The 17,012-nt window shown below is 33.7% G+C and overlaps 1 protein-coding gene across 1 annotated transcript in view; it reads right to left on the bottom strand.

The window, feature by feature from the left end:
• Positions 1-17,012, bottom strand: part of LOC129237044 (ecotropic viral integration site 5 ortholog) — a 112,716-nt gene that overhangs the window by 18,254 nt on the left and 77,450 nt on the right. Inside the window, exons 3-9 of the mRNA XM_054871431.1 lie at positions 13,018-13,734; positions 12,810-12,942; positions 9,114-9,375; positions 8,844-9,008; positions 8,585-8,779; positions 4,110-4,390; positions 3,933-4,047 (exon numbers count right to left, since the gene is read on the bottom strand). Coding sequence (XP_054727406.1) covers positions 3,933-4,047; positions 4,110-4,390; positions 8,585-8,779; positions 8,844-9,008; positions 9,114-9,375; positions 12,810-12,942; positions 13,018-13,231 — 1,365 coding nt within the window. The 5' untranslated portion in view covers positions 13,232-13,734. The remainder of the gene's footprint in view (positions 1-3,932; positions 4,048-4,109; positions 4,391-8,584; positions 8,780-8,843; positions 9,009-9,113; positions 9,376-12,809; positions 12,943-13,017; positions 13,735-17,012) is intronic.

The raw sequence follows: 17,012 nt of genomic DNA, 5'->3' as shown, positions 1-17,012 counted from the left end.
GAATATAAATTTAAAATTGCGATATTTTTTAGATGTTGATGCATTGCGCCACAGCCTTTTGTTTAGTTTTTTGTTAGGCTATCGCAAAGCGCCCACCTTTTACCACAAGTAATGAATAGCGCAAGAAGTATTTTCTTCTTCTTCTTTGCTTTTATTCTATTTCACTAGGGATGAGCTCTCCTAGTACGTAATCTCCAGATTATTCGATCCTGGCTCATCTCGGTCTTTAAGTTCGCACGGTTTATATCACTTTCTATTTGCTTCGTCCATGTATGTTGTGGTCAACCTGGCTTCCTCGGCACCGTGGCTTTTTTTGTCATATCTGATTCAGGCTTCCCCTGATTATGGCCATACCAGCGAAGACGACTTTCTTGTATTTTTTGCTCGTTCGGCGCGATTTGAAAACTTCCATGAATGAATCGATTAGACACTTTGTCCAGCATTGTGACCGAGACCGACCATCTCTACATTTTCATTTGAGAATAAAACTTTGACTTTAGGCAAAAACTTTTCTACAACGTGTTTGTTTAGTTCTTCTTCGACTTCTCCAACCTTTCTAATTTTTAAATATTTCCTAATGCATTTAAACCTTTGTCATCTGTTTTGTGATGAAATTCTTATAACTCTCAGGTTCACGTTTCTTCTGACTTCATCGATACGTCTTCAGATTATATTCGCGATTCAGGACGTTCTTTATCTTCCAAATAAGAATACTCGTATAAGTTTTTAAAACGTTCCATGCTCTGATTACATTCTTTACAGGAGCATGGCTGTTTTCAAAACCTCTCAAAAGCGAAATTCGATGCATATACCGTGGCACCCAGAAGTTAATATGATACGATTATTGCCCTCACCATCGGGGGAGCCTGTTATTTCTCGAGGCTCGTCCCCAGGTGGCGGATAGGGGCATGCCTCCCAGATATGGGTGGTAGGAGAATAATGAAATACCTCCCGCGGACCACACAGATCGGACATGCAAACTTCGTTAAAAAACTAACTTTCCTCGATGTTTGGTTGAGAGATGAGGTCGAAAGCGGGTGTCTGTACTTGGAGCAAGCGGCTCGCTATAAAAAATGTCATATGACACATAGAACTGGATGCCTTAAGATGTATTTACCAGTGCGTTCCCACTGCGTACGCGGGGTTGTGTAGGGCTTGTAGTCCAGCCTTAAGATCAATATGCCCGAGACACGGAGACTTCCGTTTTATGTTCCAACTAGGAACGAACTAAATTGTAACGTTACGTAAATTTTGTTTGTATAAAATTTACTGTCAAAAAAACAACAACAAAAAATTGCTCTCTATCGGGCAACAGCGAGAAATTATCGTAGTCTTCCATATATGAGGAGGCGCAAAATTAATCACTAATTTTGTTTTTGAATAACTTTTTCATTAAGTAAAAACAAAAATTATTTAAAATAATATTTTATTAAAAAAAAAAATTATCAAAGAAATTCAATTTAGTATAATTTGTTTTTTACTAATATAAATAAAAGAATTATACTAAAATAAATTTTAAATGGCGCTAAATTAATCATCATTTTTGTTTTTGAATAACTTTTTTATTTAATAAAAAAAATTTATCTAATTAAAAATTTATAAAAACAAAAATATTTATTTTATTAAAAAATAATTAAATAGCAAAATATTTATTTTATTAAAATATAATAAAAAAATATATTTATTTTATAAAAAAATTGTTTTACTAAATAAATAAAAAAAATATTTTATTAATTAAATGTCGCGAAAATAATCAGAAAAATTTATCAAAAAAATATTTATTTTATTGAAATATAATTAAAAATTGTTTTCTAACCAAAAAAATTTTATAAAAAAAAATGTTAAGTGGCGCAATATAATCATCAGTTCGGTTTTTGAATAACTTTTTTACTCAATAATAAAAAAAAATAATTGGATAAAAAACTATCTACTTCATGAAAAAAGTTTATTAAAAAAATTTGTTTACTAAATAAAAAAATTGTATTTAAAAAATTATAAGTGGCGTAAAATTAATCACCAATCTTATTTTTGAATAACTTTTTTACTAATAAAAACAAATCTAAATAAAAAAAAATTATTAAAAAATAATTAAATAAAAAATATTTATTTTATAAAAAAAAATATATATATATAAATAAATTGCTTCACTAAATATAAAAATATAAATGGCGCGAAAATAATCAGAACAATTTATTTAAAAAATATTTCTTTGAATATTGAAAAATAATTAAAAGTTGTTTTCTGAACAAGAAAAAAATGTATAAAAAATGATAAATGGCGCAAAATAATCATAAATTTGGTTTTTAAATAACTTTTCTACTGAAAAAAAAAATTTCTACACAAAAAATGTATTTTATTAAAAAATAATTAGATAAAAAACTACCTTTTTCATAAAAAAATTTTTTATTAAAAAAATTTGTTTACTAAATAAAAAAAAGTGTATTAAAAGATTATAAATAGCGCAAAATTATTCATCAATTTTCTATTTGAATAATGTGTTTACTGAATAGAAATAATATCTAATTAAAAAAGTATTGAAAAATATATATATTTTATAAAAAAATAAGTAAATAAAATTAAATTAAAAAAAAATTGTTATTAAAGAAATTTATTTTAAAAAAAGTTAATAAAATATTTTAGCAAACAAAATTGCTTATTGAATAAAAAAGAAACTGTATTCCTACCTTTCCGTCCCTAATCTTCCATTAGAGTGATTATTTTTGCGCCACCCTACTCATATACAAACATATTTTTACCAAAATTCAAAAACAAAAGAAAAGCCTGCAAAACTAATTCGAGTTAACGAACTTATAGCTAACAGCAAAAGCCCTATACAATATTGCTTTGTTCAAGTTTTATGCTCTATTGGTTTTACAGTAAAATATCAGAAATGTTGGTTAGGGCATTTGTGAAAGGTCTTTCAACAGTGACGCCAAGATATCAATAGTGAATAATTCCGAGATGTTACCTTTTTTAATGTAAGTTTTGACATTTTTCAAGCAGACAGATATACAAATTTTATAATATTTAGAACAACTCATTGAAACTATGGAAACTTATGGAAATATATCCGAAAATTCGTAATTTTTTTGCTGCAAATAATCGCGCGAATGAGTCGACAATTCAAAGGTTGGAGAACAAATTTCAAGAAACTGATTCTGTCGAGGATAGAAAAAGGAATGGCAGACCAAAAACTGAACATTCTATTGAGAATATTGCTGCTGTAGCGCAAAGTGTTGCTGAACCAACTAGAACATCGTTATATAAACGTTCTCAACAATTTGTTCTCAGCATTCATGAACCGATTGTTTGGCGGATTTTACCACTGGGCGTGCGTGGTCATGGTGGCCATTTAAATGATATAATTTTTCACCTGAAATAATTTAAATTTTTATATTTTTTCTTTTAAAACAACATCCAGGCGCATCTTTTGAAAGACTCTTTACATTTTAGTAACGATAAATTTCATTCCTACTATAGTTGTAGTTTACCATCAACATTTTGTTAGTGTAAATCAAGTTAGTTGCTACATTTGTTAAGCGCTAGTAGAGTAGCCATGCATTTAATCGAATAACAGAAAGAAAGAGGGATAGAAAAAACATTAACCTTTGTTTCCTTCACCGGCGGCTGCGCATTACTTACACTATCGATTGATACATTCTGTTTAGAGGAAGCAAGAATTGTGTGTTAAGTTATGTTGCGTATTTGTTTTTAATTTTTTAATTTTTTTTATTTTTATTAATGGGTGATTTTTTTATTTAAAACATAAATGTCGAATTTGTTTTGTGTTAAACACCAAGATACCGAAATAAGAAGAAAGAAAATAATATCGAAAAAAAATTTGTTTAATAATTTCAGTTGATTAGCAACGAGTTGCATGATTAGACACAATATAATAAACGAATGATTAATGGCGGGATATAAAAACTTACATTTTCCTGTAAACGCAAACTCAAGCCACGCACTTCCTCATTGGCATTTTCCAGCTGATGTGACACTTCCAGATAGGAGCGACGCAACTGCATTAGCTCCGTTTGTATAGCATAACTGAAATGAAGGAAAAATAATATTCAAAGATATGAAAACAAATATGAAACGCAAATGCAAACCTTGTTTCCTCCTCTTCGGCGCGTGAGACCTGCCCACGCACCAGACGATCGGCAAGTTCAGCGCTCTCAGCCTCTAGCAGCTCATTGCGCTGTTTCAGCAGACGATTTTCACGCCGTAAACGACGCAACTCAACCATTTCCTCCTGTTCCTTTTTCTTCAAGTCTTGATATTCCTTTTCCATTTTCTTCATGCGTTTCGTGTTGATCTTAATGGAGTAGGCTAAATTGAAGAAAGCCTCCGGATCGGCTTCAACGCGTCCGGGCAGCTCTTTTTGGAAGAACTGAAAAAAATCAAAGAAGAATGGAAAAATATTAAGGAATTAAAGCTTTGTTCTTAATTATTAATTTTAATTTTTTAATTAAGGAATTAAAGTTTTTTTTAATATTTTTATATATTGGAGAAAATATGTGATATATTTTTCATTAGAGCTGAAAATAAAAGCAGTTCGAGCAGCTTTGTAATTCACTTCCGAGTCGACTTCAGTGCAAGGTGTATTTATGTGAAATTCACTCAAAAATGAGTTACCTGCTGGATTAACTTAATTATCAAATAAAAAGATATACAGGTTTTTCAAAGAGCACGTTTAGTACGCCAAAAAAAAGAAAAAAAAATCATTCTAAATATTCAAAAATTATTAAGTTTATTAGAAGAATTTATAGAATTTTATAGAAAGAATTAATATAATGTCTATCTGTATGGGAAAGTCCTTCTTAATTAATTTTTTGAAATAAAAATCTTAAATAACACTATTTTCTACGTTTCAGACTCAAAATCAAAAATAATCTTCAATTTTAATTTTTACAAATGAAAATTAGAAATAATTATTTAACTGTAATTTTTATGACAAAAATCGATACTCAATTGTTTACAAAAAAAAAACAGCTTTCAGAATAAAAATGAAAAATATTTTTTGTTCTATCTCTAACTTTTAAGATAAAAATAAAAATAGTTCTCAATTAAATTTTTATAAATGCAATTTGAAAATAATATTTAAATTTTAATAAAAAAAATGTTATGGTAAGAATCGAAAAATAATTATTAACGCAATTGTTTACAAAAAAAGTAAACCTTATCTTTAAGCTTTAAGATAAAAATAAAATTAATTCTTAATTAAATTTGTATACTTATTTTATTTAAAAACAATTTAAGAAAGAAATTTAATTTATTAAAAAAAATTTTTTTACTAAACAAAAAAATTCTAAATGGCGAACCATTTATCAAGAATTTTGTTTCTGAATAAATTTTCTACCAAATAAAAACATATTTTTTTAAATAAAAAAATTTATTAAAAAAAAGCATTTTTTTTAATAATTAAGTAAAATTTTATTTATTTTATTAAAATATTGTTCATTAAATAAAAACATTGCATTAAAAAAAGCTTAAATGACGCAAAATAAATCATCAATTCTATTTTTGAATAACTTTCTTGCTAAAAAAAAAATTCTATGTATTAAAAACATTTATTTAATTAAAAAATAATTAATAAAAATATATTTATTTTATTGAAACATTTTTCTAAATAAAGAAATTTTATCAAACAAATTTTTATTCAAGAAATTTTATCAAACAAAATTTTATTAAAGAAATTTTATTAACTCTCCTTTGGACACATTTTTTAAAACCTTCGGTTGGACACCAGGGTCTGGCCCTTTTTCGTCTTGTTCGAAAATCCTTTTTAAAAGGTTATATCCATAAATCGATAGAAAATTTAATTTTAACCACCTGGCAGCTCAAGTCGTAAGCTATAATAGAAATACGTTAAATTCACGTCCAAAGTCGGAAAAGTCAGTCTAGCCAGACCTGGGTGCCCAACGAAGGGCTAAAAAAAACTTTATTAAATTTTATTAAAAAACTGTTTACTAAAAAAAAATATGTTGCCCTTTATGCGCTTCATTGCTTGCCCTGTTTTGTACCTAAGCTGCCTAGCTTACAAGTTATGAGCTGTAAATCCTCTGATAGGGTGATTAATTTTGCGCCACCTTGTAAATACATACATATTTTTACAAAACTTTTTCATAAGTTTTTAAAACTTCTGGGAGCCTATACTAAACAAAAACAAAAGAAAAAAAAACAGATAAAGGAAAATTGAAAATCATAGCAATCAGAAAATAATTTTTAGGTTATACAATTTTTTATGGAAAAATAAAAAAATAACTCGTAAGTTGTAATTTTATATATTAAAATCGAAATATATAATTATGCATATCGCAATTTCTAAAATAAGTCATAATAAAATTTTGTCCCTTACTGGGAAAAACAAAATTTCGGAATAGCTGATTCAAAAGAAATGATTTTGTAAATTCATTGCAAGCCAACTGAGCCAAACACAAAACAATTTTAAATTTAAAAACGTACTATAGGAAGTTCATTGGTCACTGGGTGATCGGTAGTCATGCGGAGAAGCTTGGAATTCCGTACAACCCCTATCACAGAAGCTGTGGAGATCCTACTGAGAAAGAGACTGTGGAACACTTTCTCTGCAAATGTCCGGCTCTGGGAGCTAGGCCCTTGAAATTCCCTAGCGTGCCCTTTGGGGATGACTTGAAGAAATTCTCCAGCCTAGATCTCTGTTTTCTCCTCCACTACATCAACAGCACTGAATGGCTGTAGACGGGTTTTCTCTTCCCTAAATCTTTTCACAGATAGTGGACCACATTATGGTATCAAAACGGCACGTGGGTGCTACTTGAAGTGTACCTGGGGTACTCTTGCCATCTTACCTACCTACCTATAGGAAGTTCTTATAGGTTGGTGCAACTTTGCCGCTATTTTTCAACTTAAACCTGACGACAGGGTTGGGCATTTTGCAGTATCACAAATTGTTTAGGTAAATCTTCGGGATTTCCGTGTTTTAACTATCCGCCCATTCCATTAATTATTTAGTGCACTATGCGTAACCCTGTCTAACGAATGAAAAATGCACCAGTTTGGCAGAAGCAGTTTTTATAGGCCACTGAAGAGTAAAATTCAGACGAATTTCTTCTTCTTACTGAACTAGTACTTCTATTGATGTCTAATCATGCAACTCGTAGCAAATTTTTGCCTAAATAAGCTATTTGTATTTTCCGACGTTAAAGAATATCCTTTCAAAAATAATTCCTTGAGTTATTTCGGTATTTTTCCCTTCCTAATTTTCATATTCCATTAAGTAACTCATATCATATTTCGTCTACATTTTTAAATGTGGTGTATGAGATGAGAGACCCAGGGGTATTTTTTTCTCCAAAGGTTAGTTTTGTCATGCATACTAAAATAAAATAAATAATTGGCGCGTACACTTCTGTTAGGTGTTTGGCCGAGCTCCTCCTCCTATTTGTGGTGTGCGTCTTGATGTTGTTCCACAAATGGAGGGACCTACAGTTTCAAGCCGACTCCGAACGGCAAATATTTTTATGAGGAGCTTTTTCATGGCAGAAATACACTCGGAGGTTTGCCATTGCCTGCCGAGGGGCGACCGCTATTAGAAAAATGTTTTTCTTAATTTTGGTGTTTCACCGAGATTCGAACCAACGACCTCTCTGTGAATTCCGAATGGTAATCACGCACCAACCCATTCGGCTACGGCGGCCGCGTACTAATTATGCTATTTTTAAGTAGTCTGCAATGCCTGTTTCCTATGACGTAATAGTTTTTCTTTCTCAGATCCATATGCTCTAAGATCATTGCGTACGACTTATGTCCGTTCAATATTAGAGTATGCTTTGAGGCCTTTTAACCAAATTTACATATATAAATCGATTAGAATCTGTATAGAAGTCGTTTATCCGGCTTGCTTTGCGCTTCCCACATTTCTTAGAACTTTTGCTTGCCTATAGGTTAGGTTAGGTTTTAATGATTGCCCAGAAAGTGGAACCCTTTTGGGTGTTTGGCCGAGCTCCTCCTCCTATTTGTGGTGTGCATCTTGATGTTGTTCCACAAATGGAGGGATCTACAGTTTCAAGCCGATTCCGAACGGCAGATATTTTTATAAGGAGCTTTTTCATGTCAGGAATACACTCGGAGGTTTGCCATTGCCTGCCGAGGGGCGACCGCTATTAGAAAAATGTTTTTCTTAATTTTGGTGTTTCACCGAGATTCGAACCTACGATCTCACTTGGACTTGCTTGCCTATAATAACAGCAGCATTTTTTATTACTCTCCTTCTTATTTAATATAGGCATTGATTGCCCCTCTCTGTTGGATAAAATTTGAATGTGCCTTGCAAGGTTTTGCGTCATTTTGATCTGTTTCACGTTGCCACTAGCAAAACTGTATTTGGTTTTAATGCGCCGGTTTATATAATACTCTCCGAGTCGAATAGCCTTCGTTTCATTGGACCTTAATATCTTGATTATTAAATTTAGTTTTAATGTCAATTTAAGCCATGTAAAAACCTGGCTATTTAACATCTCTTTTTTTAATTTTTACTATTATATATACCACCTAAACATATTATTCTACAGTTTGCCCACTTAAGCTGTACTCCTTAATTTACCTTCAGCATTGCCTCCATATCTAAGCACAGCAATGTCTCCTTGCCTAGCAGCAGTAACGCCAGCGCCACCTTGAATATGAACTCCATGCCTTCGCTAAGAAATACATCCATTATGCGACAGCTTAGATTGAGATTGAGTGTAGTTGTATAAAGTGTAAGGAACCAGCTGGAAGCGTACATAGTGGTTTGGAAACCCTACAAAAAATTGCATGAATAAATTAAAAAATTTCGCAAAAACTTAGTTGTAGGCGTCGCCTACCTGCTGCTGGAAGTGTATATGCATTTCGGGTATTTGCTCTTGCACCAAATTTTCCAGTTGATACATACACAAACCCAACTCCGACATTGAAGGTTTAAACATGTCACGCATGCGATGTTGCTGCATAATTTGCACGAGCACAGCGAAAGCCTCTTCTTCAGGCATCTGAAAATATATATTGTATATTTTGATGTAAATGCAAATTTAAAAAATCGAGCTATATATTTTGAGCTGAAAACTGCATTCGATCATTCCTTTGTCATTCCTCACCTGCATCAAAAGTAGTCCTACAATGAAGCCGGAACCCTGACAGTAGCCCACTTCACGATCGTGCAACGAATACGCTTTGATCACATTGAAAAGCGCCTCCTGGCCGGGACCGTCTTTCTCTTTGAAAAAATCCACCTCTGGATAGGTGCGTGCAATGTCACGTCGAATGACCTTCTCGCAGGCCGAGGTGGCCTTGATGTAGTCGGCATATTGTTTTTTATCCGTATCAGAGGCGCCACACAGTTGTTGCCAAACAATAGCACTAATTAGAGAGCAAATATGAAAATGATTAATTTTTATTTAGAAAGCTGATATCATATATTACATATAGACCCAGAATAAATATTTCGTATTTAATAAAAATAAAAATCACTTTAAGGTGCATCGCTAAAGATAAGGAATATGGGCATATACAAAATAGATGCGGTACGTTTCGGCTCTAACTCTTTGGAGGTTTGGTAAAGATCTTCTAATGATGGTGCAGTTAATCTATTACCTGATGATACTGAACTCCACTCAGTGGAAGGTATTGGCAGATAACAACTCACGATTGTGCATCACTTTGAAACCCTCGTATATAAATCCGTTTGAGCATTCAGCAAAAAATTAAGGCGCAAATGCGTCAAACAGGTATAAAATTCAGAAGAAAATATATGCATTTTTCTATTCTCTGCCAAGAATTTTTTAAGTCCTAATAAAAGTTTAGATATACCGAATTCAAAAGTAATAAGCGAGATATCAGTGTTACTTTGGGTTAGACTACCACCATCGATCTGTACAATCAACTCACTTAGACCTTACAGATCAACTGTGATAACACTGTGCAACAAGGGAACACTCATTTACTATTCTTCGTGGAACCAATTTTTGGCTCTTATCCAATATCTCTATGTTCCGCAACCCATATAAGACTGGCCTTGAAGACGGTGTGAATATCATTTAGAACAGCCAGACATTTCTGAGCAACCTTTGATCTTAGTATTGTATAACTGCCTCCATTGATTTGATAGCCGCCTGGCTGAGCGAGAAGATATTCATCGTAGTGTTTGTTACACAGTTACCTCATTTAGGGCTAAGACTTCTAGACGTTACAGTAGTACGGAAGTCGAACAGATAATTGTAATCTTAATTGTTAAAAAAAACCAAATAGCATACTTTATTTTCTGGCTTGAATCCATCCGTATACAAATTTATTTCCCCCCTTCTTCATGATCTTTGAGTTTGTCATTCTCTTCTTAACGGGATGTTAGTCTTAAAGTGCCTGCCGAAGGCGGGGCCGAATCGCCGGTCTTCCATAGCACCAAACTATTAATTCTGAGCGCTGAGGCGGCGGCCACGTGCTTTCCCACCAGATTTAGAGCAAGCAAGTCGCCTAGCTCCTCGAGCGCTTTATTAGTTCATACAACAACAAGCACCATATAAAACAAAGTTTCGAGTTTTGTGTAAAATTTGTAAAAAATCAGCAGATTCATCAACTTTTTATTAAGAATTTTTAGAAAAATTTCGGGTATGCAGTTTTATGCAGGGTGAGCCAAGTAAGACCTACTAATGTTAAGCACAAATAAATTTTTTATTTTTTGACATATTTATTTTTCTCTTTTTGTAGCTTATAATTGAATTGTTGGAAATTTATTATGCAACACTACAGTACAACACAACGCGTTAAACTTATCGAGTTTTTCTATTCTTGTCAACGATCAATTGTTTTAACGCAGTGTAAATATCGGCAACATTTTAATTCCAGCGCATTTCCATTTAAATGGTTATGTCAACAAACAAAACTGTAGAATGTGGGGCTCTGAAAAATCCAAGGGCAACACACCAACATCAGTTGCACCCATCTAAAATGAGGATAAAACGCCGGAATCGATTTCAGGAGCTTCTTACAGAACATTGATTGAATACTTTTTGCGGCCAATGGCGGAGCAGTATCTTAATTTGTGGTTTCAATAAGATGGGACAACTGCGCATACTGCTAGGCACTAGTCTTTAGTCATTAGTAGGTCTTATTTCGCCCACCCTGTACATTATTGAATTTTGTGTAATAAAGTGCAAGTTCCAAGAGGTTCAAAACCGGCATTGATTATTGACAATTTTTTCTGCTGACGGTGTTGGCCATATAAAAAAAGTGGGAGTAGGCTAAATGGAGAAAATACACAAGACCGCGTCCGAAAAAAATTCTTAAAAATCAGTGTGACTTTTGATCTACTTGAAACTTGCACTTTACAAAACCAAAATTTAATGAGCTATAAAACTGGCATGAACCAAAATTTAATGAGATATAAAACTGCATACCCAAAAAATTTAATTCTAAAAATTTTGAGTAAAAAGTTTGAAATTTTGAAGAAAAATTGCCGATATTTTAAATTTTGCTTTATGTGATTATTGTTGCAGTATGCATTTTTATGAAAATTTGTCGAATTTTTACAAATTCAGTATTCACCTGTAGAACCTTCGAACACAGCTCGATAGGAAAGAGGAGTTCAGGTTGCACAGGTTTCGTACTACAATTGAAGAGGAGGGATGGCATAAAGGCATGAAGCCTGGCCATAGGACTTTTCACATCTACACAAACGGCTCTAAAACTGTAGACGGAGTGGGAGCGGGCATTTACTGCTCAAAACTAGGGATAAAGCAGCCTAACAATCTGCCAGACCAGAGCAGTACTTTCCAAGCAGAAGTTTTGCTATGGGGAAAGTCGCGGAGCTAGCCTACACAAGAATAAGAAAGAACTCAATAATTAATACAGACGTGGACAGTCAATCAGCAATAAAAGCAAGCAGCTCATATTGTATTGAGTCCAAAAATGTTCAACGGAGCAGGGAGGCCATAGAAAGGCTAGCCGCAAATAGTAGATGAAATAGCAAAAAGTGCTGTTAGACTACCATTTGAACAAGAGAACGACATACAAAAACCGCTAAATACAGTATATACCGAATAAAAAACCGAGTGCAAGCTAGATGGACTAATCTGACCACATCCAAAACAGCAAAAGTCATGTGTAGAACTATCGACAAAAAACAGACTCAACTCGTACTTTCGCGCTCGCGAAAGGACTGCAGAACTATCATAGGTATGCTAAGGGGTCATAATCTACTGGCTGCACATGCGTACAAGATAGGTATTGCTGGCATGAACAAATGCAGGAAATGCAGAGAGGATGTTAAGGAGTCTTTAGAACACCTTCTGTGCGTTTGTCGTGCATTATTAAAAACGCGCTTAAAATGCCTGGAAGCCCCATTGTTTGAGGGTTTGGAGAACGTCTCAAAAGTGGATCTCCCAGCTCTGCTTAGATTCGCCAAAAGCGCTGACATCCTACATGATGTCTACTTTCAGTATTCATAGAGGTCGCTCTCCATCTGGTATCGCTAGGGACCAAAAGGTCTATGCGTGGCTTATTGCCAACTAGACTAACCTAACCTAACCCTACAAATTGTATACAAAGTTCGAAACTTTACTTTATATGTTTTTTTTTTCAGTAGGAACTATGTTTTTCTAAAAAATTAACTAAAATTACAAAATAAGTAAATAAGTGGTCAAAACTTATCAATATGTGGTGTACACTTTTTTGACGCTGCCTGTATCTACGATTAGGCATAAGTTGTTAGAGGAATTTGCAATTAGTAGCATCCATTACAATTAGCTAATAGAAAGGTCTATGGCACATATAAATATGTGTATGTGTGTTGTGCTTACCGGAAGTGATGCGGTATGCCACGACGCACCAAATCGCGTACACATGGATTTTTACGCTTCAGTGCACCCTCCCAATCGCTCAGTATAGTCGCCCATTGCGTCCAAATATCTTCCTCAGCATTCGAGTTGCCAGCTAAAGCGAAAAATTACAGCATTTATTTACCTACACCTATGAATATTTATTTTTGCCAATTTTACTTACACTTACTTGAATTCAGACTTATTTGACTGGTGTCCGAATTCTTGCGGCTATGCGTGGAATGCAGTGAATTCAGGCTTTTCGCATCGCTCTCGATGAGCTTGTTAGCCGCCTCTAATTTGGCCAAAAGATCCATTTCCGATGATGGCAAGTTCTCTTCAGCGGCGCATTTAGTATCCATTTTTTTGCTACTCTCCTGTTGTGTAGCAGTGGTAAGGGTCATTGCCGCCGCCACTATGTTGCACTCCGTTGGACACCGTTATTGGAAAATGGTAATGATGAGAAACCAGTAGGTGAAGTTTGGTATGGCGGTGTTTACTTTCAACCAAACGCCAACCTTTGTTGCGATCAACTTCAGCGAAAGTAGCTGCTACCACTTAAATTTCGTGAATGGCTTCTTTCAGCTTTCCAGGGCTGTAATTATGATTAGCGTTTTTGTAGATTACTGGCGCTGATGACGACAATGGCGTCCGTGTTGATGATGCTAGAATTGAGAGTCGCTGCTGTTGTTGTAGTTGTAGTTGTCGTTGGCTTAGGCTTTGCCGTTGCCGTTGTGGACCTTTGACACAAGTTGATTTGTTCAAGTTGTGTAACAACAACAACAACACCAAATTGAAGTGTGCATGCGCGTCTAACGCCGTTTTGCTGACTTTTCCTTTTAAGTTCGCGTTGACAAATTATAATTCACTGGCATGGAATGAATGTCGATTGGGACATTAAGCAGTTCTGAAATTAAGAAGATAAATGTACGTCAGTAATTAAATTTGAGTTGACTGAAAATAATTATAGGGCAATGCAGGTTTAACGAAGATATTACAGAACATCTGGACTTTCTGCAAATATTTTCTTTTAATTGAAATAAAATTAAAATTCCTACTCTCAAAAACTTAAATCAGCAAACATTGCATTTGTTGTCCCTTAGCAGTTCTACACTTCACGTTTAAACATTTAAATAAAAAGAAACCCCAGCAATTTGATTACTCTTTCATTTAGCGCCATGCAGGCCTGAATGAGAAGAGTTTCGATGCACTCAACTAATAATTGCGCCATTTCTGAAAACACGCCAAAAAAAAAAAAAGCAAAAGAAACACTGTTCTAAATTACCCCAACCGAAACATATAAATAAACCAATTTTTTCTATAACTCAGCCCCTTATCAGTAACATTTGACCCAAATCGTTAAAATAGTTTGACAATCTTCATTTCCAATGTTCGCTTGGCAATCCAGGTATCTAGCGCCGCTTGACGGCACTTGCCTGCCTCAATTGAGCCGAGCGACCTTATTTTTTGTGTGTTGAACAAACATAGAAATACATAAATTATTTTTAATAAGCATTCCAGCCTTGGCCATAATAGATAAAATCAACAAACCAAAAAAAAAAGTTAACGAATTTGGCATTAAATGAGGAAGTAATAGAAGGAGAATAAGAGCATTCGTAAATAAGTGATTATTATTGTAGAACAAAATAAGAAGAAAGAAAGCAAATAAAAACAAAGCACCAACAAAATAAGGCATTCAAAGGAATAGAAAAAAAATGTTGGGAGGCTTATGGCGCGATAGGAATTGGGCCAAATTAGCCAGTCTCAATGGCTGGTGCTGTTTAGCGCAAATCGATATGCAAATTTACTTAATAGAGTTTGCACGAGTATAGTATTTTGTAGGTCAGGAACATTCGTTTTGGAGTATAGGGGGAATAATTAACTGACTTCTTAGTAGCGCTGTAGATTTTGAAGGGGTTGTAAAGGCTTAATAGCAACAAATATAATCAATAGGAAGTAAGTGGAAAGCTGGCAACATGAGAATTTTGGACTTAATTTGAATAGCGAAAGGTCTTACTAAAACATAAGGTAATAACTCAAACAAAACATGGAAAACTTAACATAACATAAACACAGCATAAATAAATGTAACATAAATATGTTAACATAGCATAAAGAAATACAACATAGTAAAAACTCACAACACTACATACTATAACATGGTAAACTTAACATAACATAATTAACATAAGATACCGTAACAATTAATAATATAGCACAACATATTATAGCATACCAAATTTAGCATAACATAAGATAACAAAACAATGAAAAATAAAAATACACAGTTTATATCGTACCATACGTACTATAATAAATAACATAACAGAACATAGCATAACATAACAAACATAAGATAACATAACAAGGATAAATACAAACACAATAGTTTACATCACACTATACGTAGCCCAACAGAGGAGTATGCACTCAGACTCAACAGAACATAGCATAACAATAAATATTAATTTTTTTAATAACGTTTTTACTGAAATAAAATTATTTTGCCTAATGGAAATCTTTACTTTGCGTGTCCGCTCCATTCTACAACATAACATTGCATTGCATAACATAACCTAACATAAGACAATACAAGTTGGCGCAAAATTAATCATCCAATTTTGTTTTTGAATAACTTAAAAAAAAAAAATAAATAATAGGCGCGTACACTTCTGTTAGGTGCTTGGCCGAGCGCCCCCTCCTATTTGTGGGGTGCGTGTTGATGTTATTGCACAAATGGAGGGACCTACAGTTTCAAGCCGACTCCGAACGGCAGATATTTTTATGAGGAGCTTTTTCATGGCAGAAATACACTCAGAGGTTTGCCATTGCCTGCCGAGGGGCGACCGCTATTAGAAAAATGTTTTTATTAATTTTGCTTTCACCGAGATTCGAACAAACGATCTCTCTGTGAATTCCGAATGGTATGAATGGTTGAATAACTTTTTACTAAATAAAAATAAAATGATTTCGTGTGATGAAAATCTTTATTTTGCTTGCCCATTCCATAACATAACATAATAAACATGAGATAACGTAACAATTAATAATATACTATAACACAACAGATTATATCATACCATGCGTAGCATAACAAACGTGATCATAACAACATAGCATAGCATTATAAAAAGTGGCGCAAAATTAATCATCTAATTTTGTTTTTCAAAATAACTTTTTTACTAAATAAAAATGAAATCATTTTGTCTGATAGATATCAGAATTTTGCTTGTCCATTTCATAACATAACATAACAATAATATATTACAAAGTGGCGCAAAATTAAGCATCCAATTTTGTTTTTGAATATCTTTTTTACCAAATAAAAATTAAATGATTTTGTCTAATGTAAAAACTAAAAACTTATCACAACATGGCAAACTTAACATAACATAATAAACATATGATAACATAACAGTTAATAATATACTATAATACATTACATCATATCATACGTAGCATAACATAGAAACACATAACTAAATAACATAACATAAGATAATACAAGGTGGCGCAAAATTAATCATCCAATTTTGTGTTTGAATAACTTTTTTACTACATAAAAATAAAATGATTTTTTCCGATGGAACTCTTTATTTTGCATGCCCATTCCATTCTGGCGGGTTGGTGCATGACTACCCTTCCGAATTCAGAGAGAACGTAGGTTCGAATCTCGGTGAAAGAACTAATGAAGAAAAAGTTTCTCTAATAGCGGCAGCCAATGGCAAACCTCCGAGTGCATTTCTGCCATGAAAAAGCTCCTCATAAAAAATATCTGTCACTCGGGAGTCTGCTTAAAACTGTAGGTCCTTCCATTTCTGAAACAACATCAATACACAACCCCTACAAGAAGCAGATTGGGTGGGTTTTGCCTTAATTCAGCGAGTGCTGTACAAATACTCCACAACACCAGCTTATAAGGTCACCAAATACCTCTCACCACGCGTCGGACGAAACACTAAGCGCCCAAGAAAACGTCTATCGCTAACAAAGTTTCAACACTTGATTGTTGTGGATGTTCTATCCGAGCATTGTCAAGTCGCTTTTGCGGCAGCTGTCTGGAATTATCAAAACATAGATGCCTAGATCTTCGTTTCGCCCAAGCAGGACAACTTTTCTCGGCAGACTAAGTTCTAGGCATCTTGGCTCAGACTGCTCAACTTTGATATGACTGCGGAAATGGCA

This window comes from Anastrepha obliqua, chromosome 2 (genome assembly GCF_027943255.1).
Source record: "Anastrepha obliqua isolate idAnaObli1 chromosome 2, idAnaObli1_1.0, whole genome shotgun sequence".
NCBI classification, from domain to species: domain Eukaryota; kingdom Metazoa; phylum Arthropoda; class Insecta; order Diptera; family Tephritidae; genus Anastrepha; species Anastrepha obliqua.
Note: the sequence above shows the minus strand (reverse complement) of the source record. Positions and strands in the feature narration are given on the sequence as shown.